General features: G+C 54.6%; 1 protein-coding gene across 4 annotated transcripts; it reads right to left on the bottom strand.

Moving 5' to 3' along the window:
* Window positions 1-5,310: 5,310 nt before the first annotated feature.
* Window positions 5,311-27,663, bottom strand: UCKL1 (uridine-cytidine kinase 1 like 1). Of its 4 annotated transcripts, none has more exons than XM_069033889.1 (15): window positions 27,528-27,663; window positions 19,791-19,981; window positions 19,153-19,259; window positions 18,620-18,790; window positions 18,302-18,373; window positions 16,619-16,808; window positions 15,819-15,880; window positions 10,759-10,778; window positions 8,284-8,382; window positions 7,848-7,941; window positions 7,486-7,548; window positions 7,009-7,131; window positions 6,581-6,688; window positions 6,251-6,407; window positions 5,311-5,682 (listed from the first exon to the last, which is right to left on the bottom strand). In XM_069033889.1, the coding sequence occupies exons 1-15, from the start codon at window positions 27,575-27,577 to the stop codon at window positions 5,606-5,608; spliced, it is 1,584 nt and encodes a 527-aa protein (XP_068889990.1). In that variant the 5' UTR covers window positions 27,578-27,663; the 3' UTR covers window positions 5,311-5,605. The 4 variants fall into 4 exon arrangements, with proteins under 4 accessions (XP_068889990.1, XP_068889989.1, XP_068889987.1 ...); XM_069033888.1 differs by having other exon boundaries at window positions 19,791-19,984; XM_069033886.1 differs by lacking the exon at window positions 27,528-27,663 and adding an exon at window positions 23,642-23,797 and having other exon boundaries at window positions 19,791-19,984.
* Between the last annotated feature and the right edge of the window lie 169 nt (window positions 27,664-27,832).

The raw sequence follows: 27,832 nt of genomic DNA on the forward strand, positions 1-27,832 counted from the left end.
AAGTATGTCAGAATCCTCCCAATTGGCCCCAAGAAGAACAGTGGAAAATACTTCCGAAAATACTCAGGAATCATTTGCAGAAAGAAGAAAAAGAAGGTGCAGGGCAGTGCCTGCCTTACCTGTGACCCCAGGACCAGCTCCCCTGCACTGCTGCCAGCCCCGGCCCCTCTGGCCTGCTCTCCTCCCCCTGCCACCCCCATGCCGGTTTTTATGGCCTTTCTCGTCAGCCGGCTGAGCCGAGCCGGGCCACAGCGAGCTGCCGCGCTCTCTGCTGGCTTCCTGTTTGCTCATCGAGCGGCTGCGGTAAAATTTCCATTACACACTGGACAGGCAGGGCGGTGGAGAGAAGTGAGGCAAAAAATGAAACCCCAGCGCGACTCTGTGTTTTAGTGGTTCTCTTGACTCTTTTGAAAATGAGAAAGTGCTGTCAGGTAGAGACAGAGGTGAGAAGGAATGCCCTGGCTGTGGGAACTGCAGACTGTCCTCCAGTCTCAGTCTGTCTGCTCTGGGTTCCCCCTCCTTGTCCCCAAGAGGATGGAGAGGTCCTGCTCCTCAGTCCAACAAGAAGATCCTCCTTCCCAACCCCCACACTAAAAAATGTTTCCTAAATGCTGCCTCACTGAGTGGAGCCAAAAGACAAAGCTCTGTCCTGCTCTGACCAGAGGCTGTGGGGTTGTCTGTATCCCCCTTTACTCTTCTCAGCCAGCAGATCCTCCAGCAATGCAAAACCCAGAGAGAAGGTCTGGAGGAGAGCGATTTATTTCTATCTTTCATTTATCCTCAGTGTGTGCAGAAGAGCCATTTTGGCTGTAGAATATAGGAGGGCAAAGGGAAAGGTGGAAAACTGCCTGCCATGAAAATAAGGAACCTGTCAAAGGATCCAGGCCCATCTGGAGCAGGTGTCTCTTGGTCTGGAGGGGAACAACCCCATGGCTGGAACGAGATGAGCTTTAAAGTCCCTTCCAACTCATTGTGGGATTCTCTAATTCAACAAACGCAAACGGAAAATTCACTGCAATGATCAGGGACACCTTCCACTAGACCAGATTGCTCCAAGCCCCATCCAACCTGGCCTTGAACACTTCCAGGCATGGGGCAATCACATCTTCTCTGGGCAACCTGTGCCAGGACCTCACCAGTCAGACAAGGAAGAACTTCTTTCCGCCCTCTCTCAGTTTGGAGCCATTCTCATTACCCCTGTCACCCGATGCCCTTGTTCAAAAGCACTAAAGTCAAATAAAGTATTTTAAATATCTTTGATGTTTCTAAATGCCTCTGTGGTGAATGAGCTTGGCCAAGAATCGCTCTAAGCAGAAGATGGCATGAGTTTGACTTAAGGTGCTGCTGAAAATCTTTCCAGTGGCACCAGGTAAACACGTTCATGCGTGGCCTGTCAGATATATCGGCTGATCGCTGTGCACAACATCGCTCATTCAAAAGCTTCAAAATACCCCATTTTCCACCACCGTTTCTATACTGACTTCTGAAAACCCGCCTCTGCTAGCAGAGTGTTTGATGCCAGCTCTGACAAAACTCCTTGTTGATAATACACGGAAATTCAGCATTTTTTAACAATTGGCCTAGATTGTGCCATGCAGAGCTGTGGACATGCCAGGTCCAGAGAGCTGTGACACACTGCTCACTCAGACCCAGGCCCGGGAGGTGACCTTGACAGCACAGCCCACTCCTGCAATGAATTGCCAAGTTCTCAGATGAGTGTTGGGGCCAGCACACATGTTTCAGCCCACAAGATCTGTGTCTTTCTGTACAAATAGGAATCAAGTGGGTAACAAGTTCAAAAGGAAAACGAATTTGTCTTCTGACCCACTGTTCCCTTGGCTCCTTTCCAGCCCCACCAAGCCCACAAGAGGGGCAGCCCCCAGCACTGGAGCTCCACATACCATTGCCTCAGGCAAGGAGAGATTTCATCTATTTCAGAGAAAACCAAGCCCATCTGCTGCAGAAAGAGAAAACACAACCCGAAAGTCCTCCTCTCAGGTGTTCCTGCCTCGAAATGACTGTGATTGCTCTTTGATGGTCAAGCAGACATTGTTCATCTTTTTTCTGTTGGCTTTTTTTTTCTGTTGGCTTTTTTTTTCTGTTGGCTTTTTTTTTTTTTAACCGCTCGGATCTATTTTTAGTGGTGAGGGGATGGTGCTCAGGAGGCTCTGCCATGGGTCAGATCAGTGGGAGTTTGGGTCACTCTGGATGCCAGGCAGGAAGTGAAGCACAGCCGGTCCTGGTGGTCCTGACATGGGCAGTGGGACCCCAAAGATGGTGGGGGGCTGCAGGTGCTGATGAGAGCAGGGATCTTGCACGGGGAGTTTGGGATCCTGATGGCGGCAGGAGGATGAAGACACTGCCAGAAGTGGGGGTCTTGCCACTGGAAGTGGAACCCCAGTGATGGTGGGGGGCTGCAGCTGAGCCCACAGGCATCTTGTGATAGCAATAAATCAAATATTTTTGGTCTTTTTTCTGTCTGATTTAATGAGACACCTGGAATTGTGGTTTGCAATGAGAAAAAAAGGATTTTTTCTTTTTCAGCCCTTTTCTCCAGTGTCTCCATGTTATGGAGAAGGCAGTAGGGAGGGTCGCCATGGTGTCCCTGTGTGCCACATGCTCCTGGCTCTGCTGGTGAACAGCAGCTGGGAGATGGAGCAGTCTGGTCCAGGTCAGGTCCTGGTCAGGGTCTACAGAGCATTGGGCTCAGCCATGCTCAAAACCCACCACTTTTGCCATTTTTCCCACCCGAAAACATGGCGTGACCCTGGTGGGGCAGTTTAGGCTGGTGAAGAGACCTGCTGCATCCCCCACCCTGCCGTGACACAGCCTCATGGCCAGGACTGCTCAGAAAGCCTTAGATCGATATCTTGGCAAGAAAAGAGTGGTTTTTATTGTGTTCCACCACCACAGCCTGTGGCCAGCATGGCCTCAGAGCCTCCGGCTGGGGGGGCAGTGAGGCACAGGCAGAGGGGAGGGAGGGAGCTGCCTGCCACCCACGCAGTGTTTCCGACGTGGCGTTTGCTGCCAGCAGTTTGTCACAAACAAAATAAATTCTGCCTTGTAGCCCTGAAACTAAATTTGGTCTGATAGCGCTGGTAATGGCGGTGTGAGGGAGAGGAACGTGGCGGCCTGACGGGAAGGGTGAGGGATCCAAGATGGCGCCGTGGTGTGAGGGCAAATGGCGGCAGTGAGGGTGGAAGTCACCAGAAACAGCATTTGAGGATGAATCAGCCATGGTTGCCTCAAGCAGGCACAGTGTGGGAGGAGAGGAGATGGCTCCATATATTCCAGTGGCAGGAGCAGCCCACAGGGTGGGAAGGGACGGCTCCATGTTTGTCAGTGGCAGGAGCAGCCACGCTGTGGGAGCTGCTGGCATGGGCACAGGGCTGATTTGCTGAAGCAAAATAATCACAGAATCATAGAATATGCTGAGCTGCAAGGGACCCATCAGGATTATTCAGTCCAACTCCTGGCCATCCACAGGACGAAAAATCACACCATGTGCCCAAGAGCCTTATCCAAACCCTTCTCAAACTCAGACAGACTGGATGGTGCAGATGTGAGGAAAATGTGGCTCTACTGGGGGAAGTGTAAATCTGAGGTAAAAGAGGGATCTGCTAAGCAGAAATGGCGACTCCACCATTGCCCTGGGCTGCCTGTTCCAATGTCAGAGTACCCTTCAGGTGAAGAAATTTTCCCCAATGTCCATTCTAAACCTCCCCCGGCACAATTGTTTTGTCTTGTCGTGTCGCACATTACCTGAAGGCAGAGACCAAGCATACTGGGGAATAGGAGGTGCTTTGCCCCCCCCAAGTAAGCAACATGTGGATACCGCACCCCTGAAGTATTCAAGGCCAGGTTGGATGGGGCTTGGAGCAACCAAGTAGAACATCTCCCTGTCCATGTCATGCTCTTCCATGGACCCAGTGACCCACCGCTGCTGACCTGCTGCTCCAGCCTAAACCCCCATGCCTGCCTGTCCTCCCGTGTTTGTGCTCATGAGCTCTCCTTCCACCCACGCACGGAACTATTTTTAGCAGACACTAATCAAGTGTCATTGTTGGCTCTGAGCGTGGCTTTCAGTGGAGGGCTCCTTCTTTCACCAAGTGCTGGCAGGAACTCGGGTGTGTGTTTTCTTTTAAATCTAGCTGAGAATTTACACAGTGTGCCGCAGAGCAGTGGCGGTTATTTCGGGCTCATCACACCCAAGCCCACACTGAGTGATCACCAGGTGACTCTCCATTTTGGTGAGGGCTTGGCAGACCATCCCCCTCCCAGTCCTGCGCTGCCAGCAGCCTTGCCTGACCCGTCAGGAGCTGGCTCTGGACCAGGGATGCCCAGACGAGAGGTAAGTTTGCTGCTCTTGGCATGTTTATCTCCTGCACAAAGGTGTTGCATTGGTACTTTGAATCCTCCAGGAAAGCAAAATGCTCCATGTTCAGCCCTGGAGGTCACAGCCTCCTCTGGCTGAATGCCCTTCATGTGGGGCCGGCTTCCTTTCCATTGAGGTCTCCCTGCTCTGTTCACTGTGTCCTGGGACAGATACAGAACATGCTCCTCACCACATCTCGAGCAGCTCTGATTCAGCAAGAGCTGGGGTTGGGGTGAGCTCTGTTTCACTTTGGGTGCTGAACTCACAACAGGGACTTGGTGCTTCTTCAGCTGAAGTGTGATATGATCCAAACTGAACTTTGCAGAATCATAGAATCTCCTGAGTTAGAAGAGACCCACAAGGATCATTGAGCTCAGCTCCTGGTCCTGCACAGGACACCCCAACAATTGCACCATGTGCCTGAGAGTGTTGTCCAAATGCTCCTTGAGCTCTGGCAGCCTTGGGGCCATAACCACCACCCTGAGGAGCTTGTTTTAGTGCCCAACCACCCTCTGAGGGAAGAACCTTTTCCTAATATCCAGCCTAAAACATCCCATGACACAGCTCCGGACGTTCCCTCAGGTCCTGTCCCTGGTCATACACAGAGATCAGTGCCTGCCCCTCCACCTCCCTCAGGAGGAAGCTGCAGTCTCCCCTCTGTCTCCTCCAGGATGAGCAAACAAGTGACCTCAGCTGCTTCTTGTATGGCTTTCCCTCCATATCCTTCACCATCCTCGTGCAGCTCCTTTGGACACTTTATAACAGCTTTGGTTTCCCTTCAGACAGGAGGAACTGCCTCTGGCACTAAGTCTTTGGATCGAGGGTGTGGTATTCTTGACCTCCCACCACTGCTCATGGCATCTCCCCTCCCAGGCCTGTAGTCTTGAAGGGTCACAAATCCTTCTAGTCATGGGAAGTGACAAAGAATGACTCCGTTCAAGAAAACCAGAGAAAAAATTTATTATTGTCCTTTATAAAATATCTCAAATAAGTTATATAGGCAAATATTTAAATTAAAATAAATTAACTCCACTCTATGCTGGGACACGTGACTGTCCATAAAGTCAAACTAGGATTTATGTTTCTTTGAAAAAATATGCCCTAGATCTCCGGTGTAGGATTTGAAAAAAATATCTATGCTTGGTGAGAGGAAGGAGAAATCTGCACTGGACAGAGGGGTTAAGGTGCGGTGCTGAAGCTGCCTGGTGCCAGTGGCACCTCCACATCCAGCTAAGTGCTAAGAGCATCCTCATCGTCACTCCAATCAGGAGGAGCATCTGTCCCGAAGTACCGATCACCAAAATTCCCTGTGGGGAGAGAGAGAGTCAGAGTGCAGCACCGTGGGAGCCTTGGGACACATCCTCCTGCCTGTCCTCATCACAGCAGGCAAGGGGACCAAAGCAGGTTTATCTGACAGCTTGAACAGCAGGAAAACTAGAGTGGCAGAAAAAGTGGAGCAGCCTGTAGGCTGGTTTAGCACCTGGTGGAGGTGTTTCCTGGCACAGGAGAGGTGAGAACAGAAGAACACAGTGAGCTTGTTTTGGGTGAACTTGTGGAAGGTGGCAGCTTAGGGAAGGAGTAGGGCACAGGGCTGCTCCAGCTGTCCCAGCCTGACTTCTCTGCCTGGGGCTGGAGGAGGCTCAGGGCATGTGCAATGGCTCCTGTTGCTGACAAGGTGACAGCTGCCTGGCAGATCCAGAGCCAGCATGGTGATCCTGACACCCACCTGGCAGCAGGACCCAGGAGGGGCAGTGGGGCTCTGGGTAATGTAAGGCCAGACCTAAACTGCTGCTGACAGCCAGGGCTTCATGTCCTCTCCCCACCAGAAGCACTAAAAATCCCCTCGCCACAGGTCATTCCTACCAAGACACTCACCAATGCCGGGAATTATCCGGAAGAGGTCGTTCACCTTCTTGTCCACAGCTGTGGTGATGATCTTCACCCGGGGAAATGCATAGGCGACCGAGTGGACACCCATCTCTGCCATGAGCAGGGAGAGCAGGAAGATCTTGTCCTCTGGGACATCATGATCCTATAGGAAATGCACAGGGACAGCTCAGGGTGAGTTACCCAAGCCTGTGCTATGTGCCCCGACGCCCTCCTTCCCATGCAGGAGCCAGTTCCAGGCACATCCCCTCAGCATGGCTGTGGCTGGTGCTTTGGAGGCTGCTCCAGAGCCAACCCCCTGCCCGACACCGTCCGTACCAGCAGCACCCTCACTGCCATCATCGCCGCAGCGCCCGTGGAGACTGTGCAGTCCATCAGGATGACATGGTCTTCGCTGATGTCCTTGGGCAGCCGCAGGTAGTGGAGCTGGGTGGAGGAAAGAGAGAGGCTGCAGGCAAATGGAGCAACCTGAACCCTTCTCTTTGAGGGGTGAAGGATCCCTCCTGCCTCTCTATCCCTGGGACCCCAGCTGTCGGCTGGGAGCCAGCACAAACACTTGGCAGCAAACCAGCCCCTGCATGCACAAGCCTGCTGGAAAAAGCCACTTGAGCAGCTTTCAAAGCACTCAACCCCTGTGAAGACCAACTCCTGGGTTGTGGAAGAGCTGTCAGGAAACACCTGAGCCACGCTCCCACCCTGCATGCAGATTAACACCAGGAAATGTCCTCAGCGGCCCCAGGCTTTACCTCTGGCTCGCCCGTGTTGCAGTTGGTCTGGATGAGGATGGTGCCGATGCGGACGTCCTTGCACACTGCACGCAGCGCTGGCTCCATGGTCTCTCCCGCTCGCAGGATGGACACCCCGGTGATCTGCAGCACACGGCCGGGGTGGTTGCATGGTGTAGGAGCTGCCACCACCCCACACTGGATCTCTGCAGCGGGGGACTCTAATGGGCCACCCAAAAGCATATCCCTTCCAAGAGGGCTGCACCACTCCCAGTCCAGGCTGCCACCCTCAGTGAGAGGGCACAAGTGGCACAGTGACATTGCTGATGGCACCCTTCGTCACCGACCTGCCTTTCCTGATGGTACAGGGTGCCATACTCATGATAGCAGGCACCAAACACAGCCTGATGGCAGACAGGGGGGTCCTTCCCTGCGCCCACAGGGCTTCCAGTGCACCCCCACGGGGCAGGTCTCAACATTGCTTTCGCTTCCACTTACTTGCTTCCCGCTGTATGTCCTCCCTTCGTAGTCATGTCCCTGAGGGGTCTGGACTGTGCAACTCTACAAAAAACACGTGAAAACAGTTACCAGGGGCTCTGATGTGGCTCTCACAGGAGCCCTGGAGTCAGCCAGCTGCAGGGGCTGGACCCTTGGACACCAAGGCTGGACAAAGAGCTGTTAGCCAGGGCCACAGCATTGCTCTGTAGCCTTGGGGAGTCCTGGTGCTTTTTAATCTGAGGGTTAAAAGGACTGATCCATGGGGAAGCTTGGAGGAGCAGCACCAGCACTGTCCTGGCTCCCCAGCAGTTGAGGGTTAGGAATCAGAGAAAAAACCCAGCATCTACCAGCCCTGAACCCACCTGGAATGGGAGCAGAGAGAGTGCATGCTCAATTAGCAACCGCATCAACCTCTTGGAGTAGAAAATGAACTCGTCTCTGCTGGTCTCCTTGTTTCTAGAGGGGGAGAAAAGGCAATGTCAGCTCTGGACCAAAATGTGTCCCAGGAGTTGCTAGCAAAGGTCTGGCAGTCCCTGCCCCTTCCTGGTTCTTGTTTGCACCATCTGAGCCTGAAACTGTGCTATCTGTTTTAATGTAAAAAGCAGAAAAATTATTGGCAAGATCACTGAGCAGTAACTACACAGGTCCTCTATGCAGGGGCCACCACCATCTGCCCTGTCTTGTGTCTCCAAGTTATACAGACAGGCAGAAGTGGATTGGGAAGCCCAGAGACAGGCCAGCCCATCCCACCAGTAGCTGAGCCCCATCCCACCCCAGGAGCCACAGCAGGGGCTTTACCTGATGATGGTGTGCATGCCCCTCACCTGAGGGGTGCTCTTCAGCACACTGAGGGTCTGAGGAAGGGGGTGGCACTGGTGGGCAGAGGCCAGGGCAGCCCTGAAAACCAAACACACGGTCAGAAGGTCTGGAGAAGGCTGCCTGAAGGCTGGAGCACAGCACACGGCCAGAGCCATCCTCCCAGATGTTATCTCATACTGCAAACACACACAGAGGCCATCCAGATAAACTGAGCGAGCAGCCAGCCCTGCCAGGTCCCTGTCATGGCAAAGGGATCTGCTCCCACAAACCGGGGTCACTGGAGTTAGGGATACCTTGCAGCCCAAGGACCTGGCCTTCCTGCTGGGCAGCTGACCCAGGTTCATGGAATAGTTTGGGTTGGAAAGGACTTTAAAGACCATCTTGTTCCAGCCCCCTGCCATGGGCAGGGACACCTTCCACTATACCAGGTTAATCCAAGCCCCATCCAACCTGGCCTTTAACACTTCCCGGGATGGGGCAGCCACAGCTTCTCTGAAGGTGGCTGGCCCATCTTGGTTTCCACCATTTGGGAAGAAAGTAGAAAATAAAATCAAAACCTTCTCCTATTCCAGAGTCTTATCTGTTGATGGATCTTGGACTCATGGGGTGAGGAGAGGCTGTTGTGGTTGTCTCTGACCTACAAATGCCAGATGTCACCAAGAACTGGACAGGCATCCAGGCTGGCAGTGCTGGCACATATCTGGAATGTGACTATTTCAGAGAGCACCTGGCACATTCCAAATTGGGAACAGCTTCAAGACTTTATGGCTGGACAGGACTGGCTCTGTGTGACTCATTCCACATAACGAATAGGGCTGGAAGCTATTCTGGGATCAAGGGAACACCATTCATGGGGAAGCGCACAATGGAGCCCCATTAGTCACTTCTCCCTGTGAGAGTGGCAGTAATGAGAGGAAGGTCACATTTGGCTTCCACAAGGCTGGGCAGGATGGACAAGTAACTTTGTCTGGGAGGAGGGCTGGGGTTTGAAAGCCACACATCAGATCACACACGTGCCAACGGCTGCATCTGGCAAAAAACACAGATGTCGGGGAGGCAGAGAAGAGAGCAAATGAAAGCACTGCATGATTAAGATTTCAAATCAAGCAGAAACCTGGATTAATGGCACACAGAGGCACGCAAGCGGAGGAAGATAGAGAAGATGGATAGGCATGAAGGAGAGCAGAGCTCAAGGCCTCCATCCACATAGCCATCTCCTGGTCTTGGCCAACCAACACCAAACAAGACATTCCCAAGGCCTGTGGGTACTTAAGGGCTCCTTCTTGCTTTACCAGCTCCAGTGGCGTGTAGCGGCTAAGAGTCCCCATGCAGGGAACGCTCCAGAGAGCCAGGACAGCTGGCAGCCGTGCAGAGAGCATGGACGGGTTGTGGTTCCCTTGTGGGCTTGCCCGCTGTGTGCAGACCCCATCGTTGGTTTGGGACAAGCAGCCCTCAAGGCCCCGGCCCTGCCGTCAGTGAAGCGAGCTCACTCCGTTAGTCGCTGTCTCGCAGGTTCAAAGCCCTCAGAGATGCTCCCGTGCCAGGGCTGTGCTGCTGGCAGCACCCACGGCTCTGCCCCCACAACCCTCCCTTCCCTCCTGCCAGAGCTGGCCTGGGGACAGATCCTGGGGGGACAGCCCTACCTAAACCCCTCTCAACCCCCTGGATGCCAACACGTGGTGGTGAGGGCATGAGCCCTGCCTTGGGCAGATGCTGGTGCTGGCATGGGGGCTGCCAGCTCACCTGCTTTAGGGGGCAGAGATAGGCCCCCAACACAGAGCCACACACCCTTGGCACATGGCCTTGGCTGGGTTTGCCCAGGTGACAAATTGCTGTTGCCTAAACCAGAGGAGCTGGTGGGGTCATCTTCCATCAGCACAGCTCACCAAGGAGCACAGGACTGAGCTTGCCACTGGCACTTTTCCCCTGCATCACTGCCAGGTCCATATCACAGCATCCCACCATGCCAGTGGAATGGGCAGCCCCTCTCCCATTGTGGTGTGACCCAATTCTTGCTCCCTGCCACACATGCCAAGGGTTTTCCAACCTGCATGAGCAGTGGAAACACCTCCCCTGCACCCCAAGCTGTCAACAGACCCCCAGGAAATGCTGTCAGCATTCTGTCACCAAGTTTTCCACACCTTCTTTCAACACCCATGTGGTGTGGCGACAGGGAGGTCTGGATACCACCCTGCTTGGAAGCCACCCAGTGTTGTGGGGGTCTCTCTGTGGTACTTTCTGGGAAACAGGTCCCATTTTTGGGATAAAGCTTCTCTTTCAAGTGCCCCCACCTCTGTCTGGCCCACACCGCCCCAGCAAAGCGGGACCCCATGAGCTGTCTGCCCCAAGATGCCCCGCCCGGGTTAGTGAGGCGGCTCACCCTGCACAGCCCTCGCCCACTCCCCGCCATTAGTGCCACAACCAAAACACTGCCATAAGCGTTTGTCTCCTCACATATCCCAGCGCAGCTTCCTCTGGTCACCCGGTGGGAGGGATGTTCAGGGGAGACAAGACAGGAGACACAAGAGTTTAGGAGAGGGACAAACATGACATGAAAAAGAGGAGAAAGCACTGTCATTAGTCAGAGGGGGAAAAAATCCCCCAACTGATCAATGGGTCTTGGACCTGCCTGATGCCTGGGCCATCACTGTACAGACCCAACACTCCTCCCTTGGTGACCAAGTCATGTCACCACTGCTCTCCATGGCACTGGCTCCACTCCCGGCTCCATGAGGGAAAAGAACTGTCTGCTCTCACTGTCCTGAAGCCACAGCAGGGACACTGTCCCACCTCCGTCCCAGGCAGTACCACACTGCAACAGTGGCTCTTGGAGTCTGGAGGCACCTAGAACCACAGAATCCTAGAATGGTTTGGATGAGAAGGAACCTTAAAGATCAGCTCATTGCACGCTCCCTGCCATGGGCAGGGACACCTTCCACTAGACCAGATTGCTCCAAGCCCCATCCAACCTGGTACTCAACATGTCCAGGGCTCATGCCAAGTCCTCACCCAGGGCTCCACTTCACCCAACCTTCCCTGCTCCCAGCAAGTTGCTTGTGGGCTCACAGGGGTGTCCCCCTCCTGCATGCTGATGACCTGCTCAAGCCTTGGAGAACATGGAAAGCCAGGAGCACTGGAAACATGGAAAGAAACCTGGCTCTGAACAGAACATTGCCTGCAGGGAAGACCTGGAGAGGGGCCAAAGGCTGAGGGAAGAACTCAGCCCTTCCACAGCCATCCCACCACTGCTGTCACTCCCTGCCCATCCTGGGAGGGAAGGAGGGAGCAAAATGCCTCCTGTCCCTCCCTGCCAAGACAGGACTGTGACGGAACATCCAGACGGGCGGCCATGAGCACGTCAAGAAAATGTCTTATTTTGGAAACTTATTTTTTCCCCCTGAGAACAAAAACTTTAAAGAGAAAAAAAAAATGGAAAGAAGAAGAAAGAGAGAGAGAGAAGGGGTGACCATCTCCCAGGAAGACTTCAGGGAGCATCCTCAGCTCTTTGTGGAACATGCTATCAAGCAGGAAGCAGACAAGAGACATCGAGCTACAAAGGAGATGATGCAGTCAAGGCATTTCAAACACGTACACGGCTGCCTTTCAGGGCTGACATTTCAAACAAGGGCTATTAAACTGCGCCACGGGTTGATATTTAAAGACACAATTGGCAAAGGGCACGCCAAGCTGATCGGGACCTTGGGGGTGGGGAATATTGATTGGTGAGGGGAATCGGCTGGAAAGAGCGCTGGCTCCAGGAGCGGGAGAGCGTGGCAGGAGGGATGCAGAACAGACTGGGCTGGGAGCACTGTGCCTCAGCATGGGCTGGCTGCTGCGGCTCCTGCTGCCAGGCTCCAGGAGGAATACCCACCTGGGAGTGCTGGTATGGAACTACATCTGCAGCATGAGCACAGTGAAACATGGGGGAAGCTGGACAAGAAATATCCCAAGAATGCTAAGGAACAACCTGTGCTCTGAGGGAATAACTGGGAAGGCAAGCATGGTCCTCAGGAGCTAGGGGTTTCAGGATGAAAACAAGCCTTGCATGTCCAAGGAAGGCACCACTTGCTTTAAACTCCCCAGAATGCACCCATCTGAGTGGGGAAAGGCACTCTCTGCTTGTCCCAGCCAGTCCCTTGGCCAGAAGAGGCAGCCCTGCAGCACAAGGACGACAGAGACACCTCAGACGGGGGCCAGATCTGAGCATTCAGGTTTTATCCTACCAGCACAAAGCCCTCCCTGTGTCCCCACTGCCGCCAAACAGCAGTGACTTCAGAACAACAACTGTGACATTTAGATGAAGCCATTCCAGACAAGAGGATGGGGAATTGTTTGCGATGAAAAGCCCGTATTTGCCAGGCACATGTCACTCGATGTGACTCTCCATCCACCCCACTCCTCTTGCAGAGAGACAGCAGGGCTGGGGGAAACCATAGCAGCAGTAAAGCACTGGGGCTCCAGCAGTGGCAGCAGATTTGGGTTTTTGCAGGAATTTTTTTCCAGATTTTCTATCAAAGGCATAAATGGAAGCCTTAAACAGAACATAAAACCGGCTGCGGTGATCACGGAGGTGTTTTGGGAGGTCAGCGTTACCTTTCCAAACTTGCTATCATAAAACTTCTAATACTTTATGGATATATTAAATACCTGATTTTCAAGTGCAGAAAAAGATCACCTGTACCGAGCACCTCTTTGATTAAAGAGGAGAAAGGAAATTTTATGTGTGTATAACTATCTATCTATGTATCTCTATATACACATACATATTTGCAGACATATTACTCTCCCCTCTAATGTTATTCCTGCAATTTTTTAAAGCAACAGATTTCTCTCCATACTAAAGAGCACTTTCCCACCTGGACCTCCAGACACAGAGGGAAGCTTACGTGTCTGTATGGAAATGTCAGGCCCCAGGGTGTTAAACAAGCAAAGGGAAATAAAATAAAACATCTACTTGTCTAGTCTAGGAAATGACTGGCTAAGGCAGAAATAAGTAAAGCAGAGCCACAGAGCCTTTTCCCTGTTCACCTCAGTTATTTTAAAAGCTCACTGTATGCCAAATGTAAATTTTAAGGTTACTTGACTTGAGTATCTCCATTCAATGATGGAGATCTAAATGAAACCCATTTCCAGTAATCCATTCCCTCCGCTTCCTACAAGAATACCTGAAAGCTTAGTTGGCTTCTTAATGGAAGCAAGAGAGCTGAAGTCCCATCTGGGGCCACACTCTGAAGAGGTTTAGTAAATCAACATATATGTTATAGCATCCATCTACAGATACTGAGAAATTAGAAATCCTGTTGGATTTAGGCAGCAGGATTTTCTCAGTCCTCCAGAAGTGGCTGTGCATCCTCCAGAAGCTGTGGGAAAGTTGATACCTCTGGCCATGTGAAGCTGCTACGCTCCTTTGGGTGCCACCAGGCAGATCCCTGCATGCAGCAAGGGGTCCAGGGTTCCCACCACCCTCAAGATCACAGACTGGTTTGGGCTGGGAGGGACCTTAAGGAACATGCCATTCCAACCCTCTGCCATGGGCAGGGACACCTTCCCCTATCCCAGGTTGCTCCAAGCCCCATCCAACCTGGCCTTGAACACTTTTAGGGATGGGGCAACCACAGCTTCTCTGGGCAACCTGTGCCAGGGCCTCACCACCATCACAGGGAAGAACTTCTTCCTATTACCCAATCTAAATATCTCCTCCTTTAGTTTAAAACTGTTCCTCCTTGTCCTATAACAATCTGCCCATTTAAAAAGTGACTCTCCACCCTTTTTTCAAGATGCTTTGACTAATCTAATAATTGATGTTTAACGATATTTAATCATTAGGGATGGAGAGTGGCTCTGCAAACTGTTCATCTTAGAGGATGAAGAGAAATAAAAGAGAGTCTCAGGATGAAAAGCCTCCCTTCCTGCAGAGACCAGGGATCCCCAGCTACAAACCTGGCCCTGTCCCAGCTTCAGGGGTCTGCACTCAAGCTGGCAGTACCTCCCTGGGGAGCAACCCTGTTCCTGCCATCCCAAAGCCAAGGGGAAGGTGGCCTTTTGTCACTGTGGAGCGTGACGAGGCCGTGCGCTACGCGAGCTGCCAGTCCCGCCGCAGGTCGGGGTGAGGCCAAGTGGTGCCTGGCATTGGAAATGCCTCAGCTGCAGAGACAGGACAGAGTGAGGGCTCTTACCTGACACTGAGTTCACGCTGCGGCAGCAACACAAAGACACAACGCAACCGGTATTAAGCATTGTCAACACCAGGGTCGTTTCAAGATAAAAAAAAAGGAAAAATAGGAGTATTTTCCTGAATTCACATGTAGCCTTTTTCCCTTCTTCCCCTCCCCAGGTCAATGAAAGTCCCCCCCTCAAGCCAACCCCTTGCCTGGCTCACAGCGGCACCCTGGGGGTGCTGGGTTTGCTGTGGTATTCCCTGGCTGGATCCCAGGAGCTGGGGGAAACAGCCATTCCCCTTTCCTGGACTCTGCCTCAGGGCTGGGTGCCCTCCTCAGCCTGGAACTAGCAGGGATGCTGGGCTCTGATCCTTCCTCCTGTGACCAAGGGTTTAGAAACCACCTTCCCAACGTGCCAAAGTTTAGTGCTGGGAATTCAGACAGCCAGGTACTCCAGGAGGAGGAACCTGCCAAGACACCTTTGCCCAAGAGCAGTCCCTCCTGATCCTTCCATCACGGGAAGCCAGATGCCGTGGCGTGCCAGCTCCCATCCCAGGCCTGAGCAGCTCCTGCCACCTGGGAGCTCCAAAAAAGACTTGAAAGAACCAAGCTCTACACTTTCCAGTGCATCTATCTCCAGGTCATGCTCCCTCCACCTCCCAGGACATCACTCTGAGCATCTCCACAACTGAAACATCACCAAAGCTACAACGGTGGAGCAGGAGGAGGCTGTGCTGTTCGAAGACAGCAACATAAAATGCCATCAGTTCACTGCAGGGTCCCAAAACACCAGTCAGGACCAGCCCAGGACAAACAGAAAACTTAAAGCCAGCAGTGGGGAAGTGATGGAGCATGTGCTGGATTGGGGCTCAAACGTGACCAGACTTAGGATTTTGAAACCCAAGAGCTGCACACAGCACAGAAGTGGAAAAGTGGGCTCCTGACTGGAAAGCCTGTGCAGCAATGTCTGCATGGGAGGGAAGAGGAGAAGCCCAAGATCTGGAGCAGTGGAGGGTCTGGGGCAATGCTGGCCCTGGGAGGGATGCAGGCAGGGGGACACATCCCTAGGATCATGGGAGGGTGGCTGGTTTGTCCCCTGATGATTTGCTGTCCCAGGGAGGGAAAGAAGCTGCTGCTGGACCACAGCTGGCAGAGGAGCCAGGACCAACCAGAGCACAGGGAGAACACAGTTTCCTTCACTGGAGTGAGGGAGAGGGCTGGGAGGAGTTCACAGGGACTCCCACATCTGGAGTACAGGAGAAGCCAGGCCACTCCCACCTGGGCACCCAGAGCATGGCTCCCTGCCAGGCAAGGCTGTGAAGCCCCCTCACCACCCAAGGACCGGGCAGCTCTTACCTCTTCCAGCTGGCTGTGGACATGCTGAACAATCAGGTCGATGGCCACAGTGTTTCCACTCCCTGCAGCGACCCAAAAGCAAAAGTAGCACAGAGTCAGAATTGTTAAGGTTGGAAAAACCCTCTAAGATCACTGAGTCCAACCATTAACCCAGCACCGCCAAGGCCACCACTAAACCATGTCCCCAAGTGCCATATCCACACACCTTTTAAATCTCTCCAGGGATGGTGACTCCACCAGTGCCCTGGGCAGCTTGTGCTAGGGCTTGACAGCCTTTTTGGTGAAGAGATTTTCCCTGACATTCAATCTGAACCTCCCCTGGTGCAACTTGAGGCCATTTCCTCTTGTCCTGACACTTTATACCAGGGAAAGAAAAGTCACCCTGGTCAGCACCACAGGTTTTTTCCATGTTTCTTCCCTAAATTCCCACTGTGTTCAAAACTATGCTGCTTCCCCAAACCACTCTTTCCTAGTAAAGCAGGAGACATTTCTGCTTTTATTAAATTCTTATTCTATAATCTGTTACTGGATATCTTAAAGTCACCTCCAGCTCTTAAATCACTGTGCTGCAGGAGCTCATAGAGCAGGAGACTGGCTGAGGGAAATGTACAGACTTTCCCCATGCTTTTGGGGAGTGTTTGGAGAGCCTCAGCTGGAGGGACCTTTGCTTTGGCATGGGACAGCCACTCTGTGTCCTTGCCAGCCAGAGAGAGATGGACCGGCTGGCAGAGCTGAGGGCAGAGGGCTGGGGTCTCTGAAAGGTCTCAGGGGTGCCACTGAGGACAGCCCTGGGTAGGTACCTCGGGGGACAACGATGTCTGCCAGCCGCATGGTGGGCTGGATGTACTGGTCGAAGGCGGGCTTGACAAACTTGTTGTACTGCTTGATGACACCCTCGATGTCCCGGCCACGCTCACTGATGTCCCTGCGCAGGCGGCGCACCAAGCGGATGTCTGAGTCCGTGTCCACAAAGATCTTCAGATCCAGGAGCTGAAAGGAGAGTGGAGGGGACAAACCCCACTGGGTCAGGTGTGGGACTCAACCCATCATCCCCTGCTGCCCTAGGCGGGGCTGAGCCCAACCCGGCCCAGCACCCATTTAACAGTGCCCAGATCCGCTGTGCTCCCGCCTGCGCGGAGCTTCTCCCTGCAACCTGGCTGGTGCTGCTGTGAGTCCCCTGCTGCCACCTTACTCTTGTGTCCCCTGAGACCTGTCCTGCTCCAAACTCTGTCCCTACTGCTAACCAGCTCCAACACTTTGTCTGGATGTTATTTAAGAGCAAGGAGGAGACAAGAGGAGTTACTGTCCCTGACACACACCAAGCACGGGCTTCTTAATCAAAGAATCCTTGGATGGTTTGAATTGGAAAGGACTTTAATGATCCTCTCATTCCAAGTCTCTCCCACAGACAGGGAATTAATGCTGGAAAGGAGTCCAGCATTGCAGGGCAATTCATGACTCTGCCCTGAATTGCGAGAGGCAGGAGTGCGGATGCTGAGTGGAGTCTCCTGGGGGATTCATCCAGCTGTCCACTGGAGGTCATCCTTGCTCCAGAAAAGTGCAACCCAAGCGCTCGCTTGGCAGGGGAGGAAACTTTAGACAGAGCTTGGCTAAGTCTGTGCATGGCTCATTGCCTACTGCAGCATTTGTCAGGGCTGCAAAGATGGAGACAGGCTGAGAGAGCTGGGGTTGTACAGCCCGGAGAAGAGAAGGTTCTGGGGAGACCTTAGAGCCCCTTCCAATATTTAAAGAAGCTCCAAGAGAACTGGAGAGCGACTTTGGACAAGGGCCTGGAGTGACAGAGCAAGGGGGAGTGGCTTCACAGTGCCAGAGGGCAGGGTTAGATAGGATATTGAGAGGAAGTTTGTCCCTGTGAGGGTGGTGAGGCCCTGGCACAGGGTGCCCAGAGAAGCTGTGGCTGCCCCACCACTGGAAGTGTTCATGGCCAGGTTGGACAGGGCTTGGAGCAACCTGAGGTAGTGGAAGGTGTCCCTGCCGATGGCAGGGGGTGGAATAAGATGAGCTTTAAGGTCCCTTCCAACCCAAACCATTTGATTCTATGATAAATCCAAATAATCCCCAAGAGAGCCTGAAGTGCTGGATGATTCCCTGCCAGAACACCAGGCTCTGTGCAGTAGAAGTTCAGCAGATTTGCCTATGGCTGTACAAGCCACAGCATGCAGTGTGGAGGTGGGCTATTTCTAGTTGTGTTTATGCACCAGCATTGCCAGAAACCAGGTCACCACTCGGCTCCTGCTTCCTGGGCACGAACGGCTGAGATCGAGGTATTTGCTGAAACACTTGACCTCTTCCAGGGGCTGTTCCCTGGCCACTGCAGAGTCAAAGCCTTTTTCTCCTGCACAGGGAAGTGCTGCAGCAGTTGGTCTATCCTGGAAGAGAAGGTCACCTCCCTGCTGCAGGACCTCAGGAGAGAGCATCCTCCCACCATCTCACCCTGGAACTGCTTTGAAACCCTTCCTCACCTTCAGGAGCTCCTTGTCTGCAAATGCCATGATGCCTTCGAAGATAATCACATTGGCGCCATACAGGGTTTTCTGTGGAGTCAGAATGGATGTGGTTAGGCACAGATCATCTGCTCAGAGGTGCCCTGTCCCAGGGAATCTCTCTGGGTTGTGACTGTGACAGCTCACCCAAAAAATGCACCCTGAGCCAGGCACACAGCAGAGGGTGACAGCGCCCATCGGACTGCAAAGGGCAGGGGCTGGAGGGGTCCAGCTGGCTCCCTCTCTCCTCTGCCTTGGCTGTCCCCCACCTTGTCCCACCCCCCCAGTGTCCCATACCCATTCCTTCTTCCGGCTGTGGGTAGTGAAGTCGTAGATGGGGATCTTGACGCTCTTGCCTTGCTTCAGCTTCTTCAGGGTGGCGATGATGAGGTCAAAGTCAAAGGCGTCAGGGTGGTCAAAGTTGAAGTCGTTGCTGGCTGCCTGCTCCTGCTGCTGCTTGGTCAGCACCTGCCACAGAGCAGAGCTTAGGGCACGTGGCTGGGCAGTTCCCTCCCCACTGCTGTGCCCAGTCACCTCTTCCCTTCCCCAACAGCCATTGGAAGGGAAAACCACATGCCTACCCTAAATCCACAATATGTTTCCTCACTGGGGGTTACCACACAATCCCAGATTGGTGTGGGTTGGACAGGACCTTAAAACTCATCTCATTCCAATGCCCTGCCATTGGCAGGGACACCTTTCACTAGAACAGGTTGCTCCAAGCCCTGTCCAACCTGGCCTTCAACACTTCCAGGGATGGGGCAACCACAGCTTCTCTGGGCAGTGGCAGCCTGAGGAGCCTGGCCAGGCCAACAGGGGTGCAGCCTCACCTTGTAGAAGGAGTCCATGGACAGCAGAACCACCCACGGGACATCAAGAGCCTCAATGATCATGGTGGCCACCGTGGTCTTCCCAGAGGCGCTGCCTCCTCCCAGGCCTGCCAGGGAAAAGGTGATGAAGCCACCAACCCCAGGCACAGCCCTTCCCACCATAGGCTGGAGCCCAGGTGCTGAGCTTTTGCACTAAGCTGGAGGAACCTCCAAAGAGGGAAGTCACAGGCACTTCAAGAGATTATCCCTGAAAATGTCAAATGGCATGTACTGGAACTGCCAGCAACATGCCCAGCAAAAGCTGGGAGACCCATCATTAGATGGTTATGTAACATGGGGAGTGCTGGCATGGGAATCAGCCCAGCCTAAATCCCTAGACAGCCCAGGCAAGAGGAGCTGAGGGAACAAGAAGCAAAGAGTGTGGTTTCCTATAATCCATCACCCCCCCGCACACTCCTGGGTTCAGCCCACCCAGTGAACATAGGACTAACCACAGGGACTCCCCCTGCTCCTGGTCCAGGCTGGAGCCAACCTCAAATTTCCAAGGAAGTGGTGGGGCAGGAATCCCACCACGATCTCCTGAAGAGCCATGGGGTAGGTGGTACTGATGCTGCCTGGGCAGTGTGGAGGTGGCCTACCTATGACAAAGGCCTCCTTGGACTGTGTCCCATGCTCATTGTACCAGGGTGGCCGGCCCGCTGTGTAGATGGTCCTTTTGCTGGTCCGCAGCAGTGGGGGCTCAGACTTGCACTGGCTGGTGGTCCGCTTCCGAGGGGGCTTGGTGGAGCCCACAGCGGGATACAGCCGGTCCAGGGATTCAGCACTGCTGCTACTGGGGTGGGGAGGGGAAGGAGCACAATTACCGGGGGTGGGGAAGGAGACACTTTCCCACTGTGTGGGAGCAGGGTCTTGGGGGATCCTATTGTAGAGGTGGGACAGCCAAGCACAGCTATGCTGCAGCACTACGAGCACCCACATCTCTGTGACCCACGGCCAACACTGAGGAATTCTCCCACAGAAGCAATTTTAACTTAGAAGAGGTGCCATGCAAACATCCCTCCCTAAATCCTGCTGTTTGAGGAACGTCTGTGTGAAATAAATCCCCTGGTGAGCTCTCAAAGCATTGAGGGGTGTGCTACAGGGGGCAACAACCCACCCTGATGTGCTGAGGGACCTCTCTTGGGGATGGAAGTCAAACACATGGGCTACAGCACAACCATCCTTATCCCCCCATCCTCTATCCCTTTCCTCTCCTGACTTCGAGCGCTCCACTCCCACCCAAGCTCTAGTTCTCCCACCCTTTTGTCCTGAAGCTCCCGGGGACAAGCCTGTGAACTGGGCAGACCTAGGCAGTGCTGGGCAGACCTAGGCAGTGCTGGGCAGAGCCATCAGCTTTGCCTTGGGAGCTGAGAGAGCTCTGAGCTCTGCAGCTGCTGAACAGTCTCCCTTATCTTCCCTGCAGGAGAGGGAGAGGAACAAGGCACCCTCCAGAGCCCTTTCCAGCTTGGCAGGAGGAGAGCTGTGGCCGGGAGGCGATAAGCAGCCTCTGGCCAGGAGATAAGCTGCAGCCGCTGCCTGGCCAGCTAAGGGACAGGGAGGATTATTTATGCCAGTGCCTGCTCCTCCCTGCTCCTGTTCTGCTGCCCCAGGGGGATGTCTGCTCCCTGGGAGAAAGTGCAAAGGGCTCTCCTGGCTCATGCTGCTCCTCTCCCCAGCCATGACTGGGCTGGAAGGGAAACCAAGAGATCTGGGCACCACTGGCTCCAAGCTGTCACTGGTACAGCCCAGCCAAGCCAGCAGGGCTTTGCTGCTGCTCTGTTATAGCTTGCTCTTGAAAGGGCTTAAACTGCAGGGCTTTACAGATTTTGGGTTGATTTTAAGCTGTTTTGGTATGAAGATTAATTCCCTTCCCTCCCCCAGCCCTTTTTAGAACAATTTTAGATAAAGATCAAAATTTCAGAGAGGACATCTGTGTGTGAAGTGACCCGGCAATCCCCACCCCTGCATGGCAAACAAGCCCCCTGGGCACGGTGGGATCCCCCTGGCAAATCCCCTGGGCATGGCAGGATGCCCACAGCACACCATCCCTACCTCCAGCACCAGCACATCCCTGTGGAGCAGGCAAGGAGACAGGGATTTGCCTGGCTTTGCAGAACTCCTGCTAACAAAAGGCAGGCTGCAGCTCCTGCCCCTGTGACAGGACCTCTCCCACTGATGTCCACCCTAAACTGTGCACCCTCAGAGTCCCCCACAAGAGTTCAAGACACCAACACCCCATCCCTTGCTGGAGCCCATCAGCACATACAGCCAGTTCCAAGCATTGCCAGCCTTGGGTTCAACCAGGAGCCCAAAACACCCCAACTACAACTCTTAAAAAGCAACCTCAGGAGATGACACCCATCAGGAAACCTTCTGGGTGTCTTCCTGTGAAAAAATGGCTCCTTCCATGAGGAACAGCAAACCCAGGTGGGATGTTTGGATCTCCTCTCCCACTGGTGATGCTGCAGCAGCCGTTACCCCCTGGTGCTACTCCCAGAGCGGGGCTGACACCAGCCGGTGCTGCTGGGGCATAAACAACGTCACTTTGGCTTGATAAAAGCAGAGATGACAAAAACACAGTTGTTTACCAGAGAAGAAAGCGGTTCCTTTCATCCGCATCCCAGCCCCTCTCCTGGGACCGTGGTTATTCCAGAGCCGTGCCGCCGGCGCAGTGCCGTGGGCTGCTCGGATGGTTTTCCTCCAGGATTGAACGTCAGTCTCCATGTGACAGGCGAACCTGTCGGGCTGCTCTGCTCTTTGGTGTCACCCAGCACCAAGCTCTGCTGTGCCAGCCTGCAGATCCTGACCGAGGCCACTATTCCCAAAGTGACTCCAAGTTGGTCAAAGCTCTGTTTTTTGGAGCTGGAGTGGAGCTGGAGCAAGGCTGAGCTCTGCTCCCACTGCCTCCAACCAGCATCAACATCACTCAGCTCCTGCCAGGAAGAGGTTTGGACTCCGACAGCTCCACCAGTGCCCGGAATTACAAGCAGTGCCCAGAATTACAGCCACAGCTCTACCCTGCTTTCCCAAGTGTCATCTCTCCACTCTGCTCTCCAGGGTGCCTGCAGCACACCCAGGGTGTTGGCACAGAGGGGATAACGCTGTGGGATGCAGGGACATGCACCCCTGGGAGAGGAGTGGAGCCATCCCCCCACACACACCTGGGGCTGCTCTGGGATGCAGCACCTGAATCCCATTCCAAGAGTTGGTGTTCTGCCTTACCTCATCCAAATAATTCTGGGCTTTCACCAAAATTCTACCTATTTCTATCAGTATCATCTATGCCATCAGTGCCTCTACAGGTGGCTGATATTCTACACCTCTCAAATCCACATTTCCCATGATTTATTTGGGAGAAGCAGGGCTGTGGGGCTGCAGGGCTGTCCTGGAGTTCTCCAAAGGTCATGCCTTTTCTCCTAATGTTACACTTCAAGATTTGTGGATGTTTTCCGTGGCTGCCTTTGCCAGGAAGGGGCTCTTCTTGCTCCAAAGGGACAGATGATCTCAGCCATCTCCATTGGCCATTACTCCTTATCCCTCTTTAAAAATTCCCTGCAGCAGTGCTGAAGCCCCTGCAATGCCCTGACTCGCAAGGTGAAGCCCCCAGAGAATGGGACTCTCTGTTTAGAGCTGAAGTCAATGCCACTGCTCTCCCAGAGGAGGGTCCTTGTCCCACATAGATCCTCCCCAGCGGAGCAAACCCCTGGGGTGCCAAAGCCAGGCAAATAGGAAAGGAAACATCACCCTGGGCTTGCCAATCCCTCTCCTGCCAAGCCTTCCTGGAGGGCTTAGCTGCCACCAGCTCTCTCCAGGCTGTCCCCAGCTTTTGGGGATGCTTTGCCTTCCCTGCGGCTGCTGCATCCTTGCTGGAGCATCCCAGAGGAAGCCCGGGGGAGGTCCTGCTCCTGAGAAGGGCTCTCCAGCTCCACTGCTGTGCCAGCACAAATGAAGGAAGCATTTCCTCCTGCTTAGTCCAAGCATGGATTTACTGAGGTGTGAGGGACACCCCTCTCCTTCCCCACCATGCTCCCATCCCCATCCCTGTGCCCTGTGCTCAGGCTCTCTGCACCCTGCTGCCTTCAGAGACCCCTGAGCACCCTGGATCTGTGCTGGGCTGGGAAGGCAAAGGCAGCAGGTCCAAGAAGTGCCCACAGCAGCAAGGAAAGATGGCACAGCCCCAAACCTGAACTTGGCAGCAGACAGGAGAGCATGTCCTGGGCTCTGCGCCCCGTAAACAACCCACTGACCGAGCTCCCAGCCCTGTGGACCCCCCGCCAGCCCCCCACAGCCTGCTGAGGTGCCGGGCTGGCTGCAGCCATGTCCCATGGGAAGCTGATCTTTTCAGATGGGAATTGGGGCTGATGGACTGGGACAGGAGCCACCGAGAGTTCACTCCAGCAAACAAACAGGAAAACCAGCAAATCCCACCCAAAACCGAAGCAAAACTCACCCGCCATCTGGCCCGAGGGCCCAGCAGCCCGAGATGCGGACACTGGAGAACGCTGGGGGGCTGCTCATGTCCCCCTGCCGCCGATCCAGGGGTGATCCTGGACTGAGGGTGTCACCCCCTGCCCCTGTCCCTATCCACACTTCGGCTCCTGTCCCACAACCTCTGGCACTACCAGGGTGAGAGGGGGGCTATGCCAGAGGAGCTCCCAGGGCAATTCCTGGGGCACGGAGCCAGGCACAGAGTGTCTCCCTGGAATGGGCACTGAAGAGTCCCAAGAGGCTGGGGTGAGGCGGAGCCCCAGCAGATCCGGGGGGCTGGAAGATGGAGGCAGGAGAAGGGAGCAGAGCTGGGGGAGTGTCTGTGCCTGGGAGCTGCGAGGCGGTCAGCAGCATAAGAGGATAGCTTAACCTCCAGATTACGTTCATTACCTGATATTAATAGCACTGGCTTGATTAAAGAAAAACAGGGGGGGGTTGGGGGTGAGGTGACACCTCCCCTCACCGCCCCCAGCACAGGCAATAAACACCAGCTGCGGTGTCTCTGCTCCCGAGACTGGGGGTGCTCGGCTGTCCTGGACGTGGGGGCTCAGCAGGGAGGGCACCTGGAAAGTGACATCCACATCCACGGGCACTGGTGAGTTCCCAGGGAGCTCTCGACACCATTGGGGAGGGGGCTGCAGGGGGGCAGGAGGGGATGACCCCAGGGCAGGGGTAGCCAGCCAGCACCCCCCATGCAGCTGGTGGAGCAGCTGGGGCTCAGGGCTGGGGACTGCTGGCCATGTTGGGCTTTTTGGTCCAGGGCTCACGCCCCTCTCCCTTGGCTCCCATCCGTGAAGGTCTGGCTGAGGGTCCCTCGCCCAGTCACTCAGCTTCCCCAAGAGCTGCCCCTCACTGTCCCCTCTGCCCTGGAGTAAACAAGTGGGTGAAACTCAACACCCCGGGGCTGCGGGTGGCTAAGAATAACATCCCGCTGGCTGCTGTGCCTGGCCATCCACTCCCTCAGCACCCCCTGCCAGCTGCCCCTCACCACCCCCGGGCCAGCCGGCTCCTCTCCCAGCATCAGCCTCTCCAGGGAGGGCACGGAGCCTGGGCATCCTGCAGCAAGCCCAGGGAGCCAGGCAGCTGCTGAAGGGCAGGATATGTGGCAAAGGTGGGAGATGGCAGGGGCAGTTCAGGCCAGCCCTGGAGCAGAGGCTGGGGCAGTGCAGCCCTCAGCCCACAGCCTCTGGCTGCCAAGGAAGGGAGGAGGTGGCACAGGACACACCGGAGGGCAGCCAGGCTCTGCCAGGGACACAGAGCATCCTGACAAAGTCCCGTGGCCACCAAGTGAGACCCCAGCCCACCCCAGCATGGTGAGACAGGAGCTTGGCCTCTGTGCACCCCCTGCTGAGGGGTTTCGGGGAGGTGCTCCCTCCTGCTTAGCACCAACACCTGGAGATGGGGCCAGAAACAGAAAAAGACCCTTTCCTCCTCCTTCTCCTCGAGCCATCAAGGTTGTTCCAGAGGCAGGGGAAACACACTGCCTCACAGACTCCGCAGGAAACCCCCTCTGCTCCTGCTCACCAATGGGACCTGCAGAGCATCACCCCAAAAGATGGAAACCTGATGGGAACCAGGAATGAGGGGCTGGTCCTGAGGCAGGGGACAGGGACAGGAGGGTTTTGGGGTAACCTGTCCCCAGCAGGAGCCAGAGCTGCTGCCCCAAAGTCAGGGAAGTGAGCGATGATCAAAGGAACTTTTGCATCCCTGATCTCTGCCCGGACTCCCCTCTTGCTGTAAAAGCTCTCTCAGAAGTTTAAAAATAAAACTCTCTTCCGGAGCCACTTCTGTTCCCTCTCACTAAAGAAGCAAAAAAAAGCCAAGGGATGCGGGACATGGTGCGAGGAGCCCTCGCCCAGGGATATTGTTCCTTATCGTGTGCTCCTGCTGCCACTTTTCCTGCCTTTGTTAAATGTCCAGGCAACAGGAGCAAGTCTCCCAGCATCCCACACGACATTCCCACTGGGCTCCCAGGTGGGACACACTGGCTCCAAAGGCCAGCAATGACTGAGCCTTCCTGCGAGCCCCTTCCTACTTTCTGAGCTCTTGCACAGGTTGGAATTCCTGGGTTTTGGACTTTTTTCTTTCAGGTGATTTTTAAGAGCAAATATCTCCTCTAATGGCAGACATAAAAGTGGGAGAAAGAGGAAAGCAGGCACGAAGGCCAGGATCCCCTTTCCCTTCTGGTGATGGCAGCTGCTGGGTGGGTTTCCCCTGGAATTTAAGGATGGAAGCTGGACTGCATGTGGATTTTCCTGGCTTGGTCACAAGTACTGTCAGTGGATTGGTGTAAGAGCTGCAGACACACATAGCCCATGGTGGAAGGATGCCTGTTCCCAGGAGAGAGTCCTGCTCCCAGATCCCACCCTGTGAGCAGCACCCACAGGAGTGTGGAGGTCAAACCTGCTTCCTCCATCGCTGAGCTGAGCTTTGTTGGGCTGGATCTGTGTATGCTGGCCCTTGGCTGGACCTTTCCTGTCCCAGAAACCATCCCAAGGGAGGGATGGAGGAACCTGCCCATGCAATGAAGAAACCCACCCGAGGCATGGAGGAACAGAGCCAAGGAATGGAGGAACATGTCCAAGGGATCAAAGAACCTGCCCATGGGATGGATGAACCTGCCTGAGGAATGAAGGAACCTGCCTGAGAGATGGAGGAACCCACACAAGAGGTGAAGGGACCCGGCTGCCACCCCAATGCCATGTCATGCCCATGCCCATCCTGGAACCCATGGAACATCACTCCCAGTTTACCCAGCCTTGCACCAAGCTCTGTCCTGGCCGGAGCCGCCTGGAGCCGGATGGTTCATCCCAGCAGCTCCGTGCACAGGTGCTCCCTTCCAGCTCTATTATGGTCTCTGCTCCCTCACCACAAAAGGACAAATATTTTCCTCTGCAAACCCAATTATCCGTTGCTATTTATAGCGAGTGGAAGCCACAGTGGAAGGGGCTCTGTTACACAACCCAGTTACTCATCCCTCGCTCGGCCAGCACAACTCAGGGAGACTCCTTCCTCTCACCCTCATCCTCATCCTCATCCTCATCCTCATCCTCATCCTCATCCTCATCCTCATCCTCATCCTCATCCTCCCACTGACTCACAGGCAGCTGCCAGCAATGGATTTAGCTGCTGGAACATGCAGGATGGGAACATGAGGGATGGGAACAGGCAGGATGCTTTGGCACTGACACCGGGGTTGGTCGGTCGGTGCTGTGGGGTGTTGGTACCCTACAAACAGGGATGCAGGGATGCTCCATCCCTATAAGCTTTGCCACATCCCCAGCGCACCAGGGATGATCCAAATGCAATTCCCAGATATTTGATGTTTGGGAGCAGTCAGCCCCTTGAGGGTTGTGCTGGAAAAGGGGGTGGAAAATAGAGGGGAAACATGACTGTGTGTGAGGGGGGGGGGAGTTACCCTGTACGGGGTTTTTGGGTGGAAAAGTTTAGGTTGTCCCACTCTTCATCTTAGTGGAGTGGATGCATGTACCAGAAAGCTTGGAAAATGGGAGGCTGTGGTTTATCTGCTGGGAAATTAAGGGCAAAACCATAAAATAAAGGAAATAAGAGAAAAGGTAACAACGTGAAAGGAAAAAAAAAAAAGGGATGTAAATAAACAAGGGATAAAGCGGGGGTGGGAAGAAATGGTTGTTGGGAAAAGCGAAGGGATTTCACGGAACGATGGGCTCGGGGAGGCCCCACTCGCGGAAGTGGCATCGGGGGGGACGGGACCGGCACCGCAACCCCCGGGGCGCGCGGGAAACGGGAACCGGCGGCTCCGGGGCGCCGCGGTGTCGGTCCCGTCGCGGAGGGATTATCCCGGGGAAAAGAAAGCGAAGGTATCTTACCTGTCGTGCGGTTCTACCGGAGCCCCCTCGGGCACCGGGGCCGCGGCCATGGTGCTGCGGGGAGAGGCGGAGCGGCGCGGAGCCGCGGGGGCGGTGCTGCCGCCGGGATCGCCGGGACTTGTAGTGCGGGATGGAGAGCGAGCGGGAACGGGAGGGTGGGCGTTTGGGGGTGATTTGGGGGGTGGATGGGTGCTCTGGGGGCCAAATGGAGGCTGTGGGCATGGGTAAGAGCTGTGGGGGGACATGGGTCTATGTGGGCACGCCTGGGTGCTGTAGGGCACATGGGGTGGGTTGTGGGGTGCAGG

This window comes from Aphelocoma coerulescens, chromosome 20 (genome assembly GCF_041296385.1).
Source record: "Aphelocoma coerulescens isolate FSJ_1873_10779 chromosome 20, UR_Acoe_1.0, whole genome shotgun sequence".
Taxonomy (NCBI): Eukaryota; Metazoa; Chordata; class Aves; order Passeriformes; family Corvidae; genus Aphelocoma; species Aphelocoma coerulescens.

Excerpts from the sequence above, each read along its gene's own strand:
- UCKL1 (XM_069033886.1), bottom strand. The coding sequence starts at position 23,709 with ATGAGCAGCCCCCCAGCGTTCTCCAGTGTCCGCATCTCGGGCTGCTGG. Across the intron at positions 16,809-18,301 it reads CAGACAAGGAGCTCCTGAAG|CTCCTGGATCTGAAGATCTT; the intron begins GTGAGGAAGGGT and ends CTCTCCTTTCAG. Across the intron at positions 6,689-7,008 it reads GCAACACGGGCGAGCCAGAG|CTCCACTACCTGCGGCTGCC; the intron begins GTAAAGCCTGGG and ends TCCTCCACCCAG.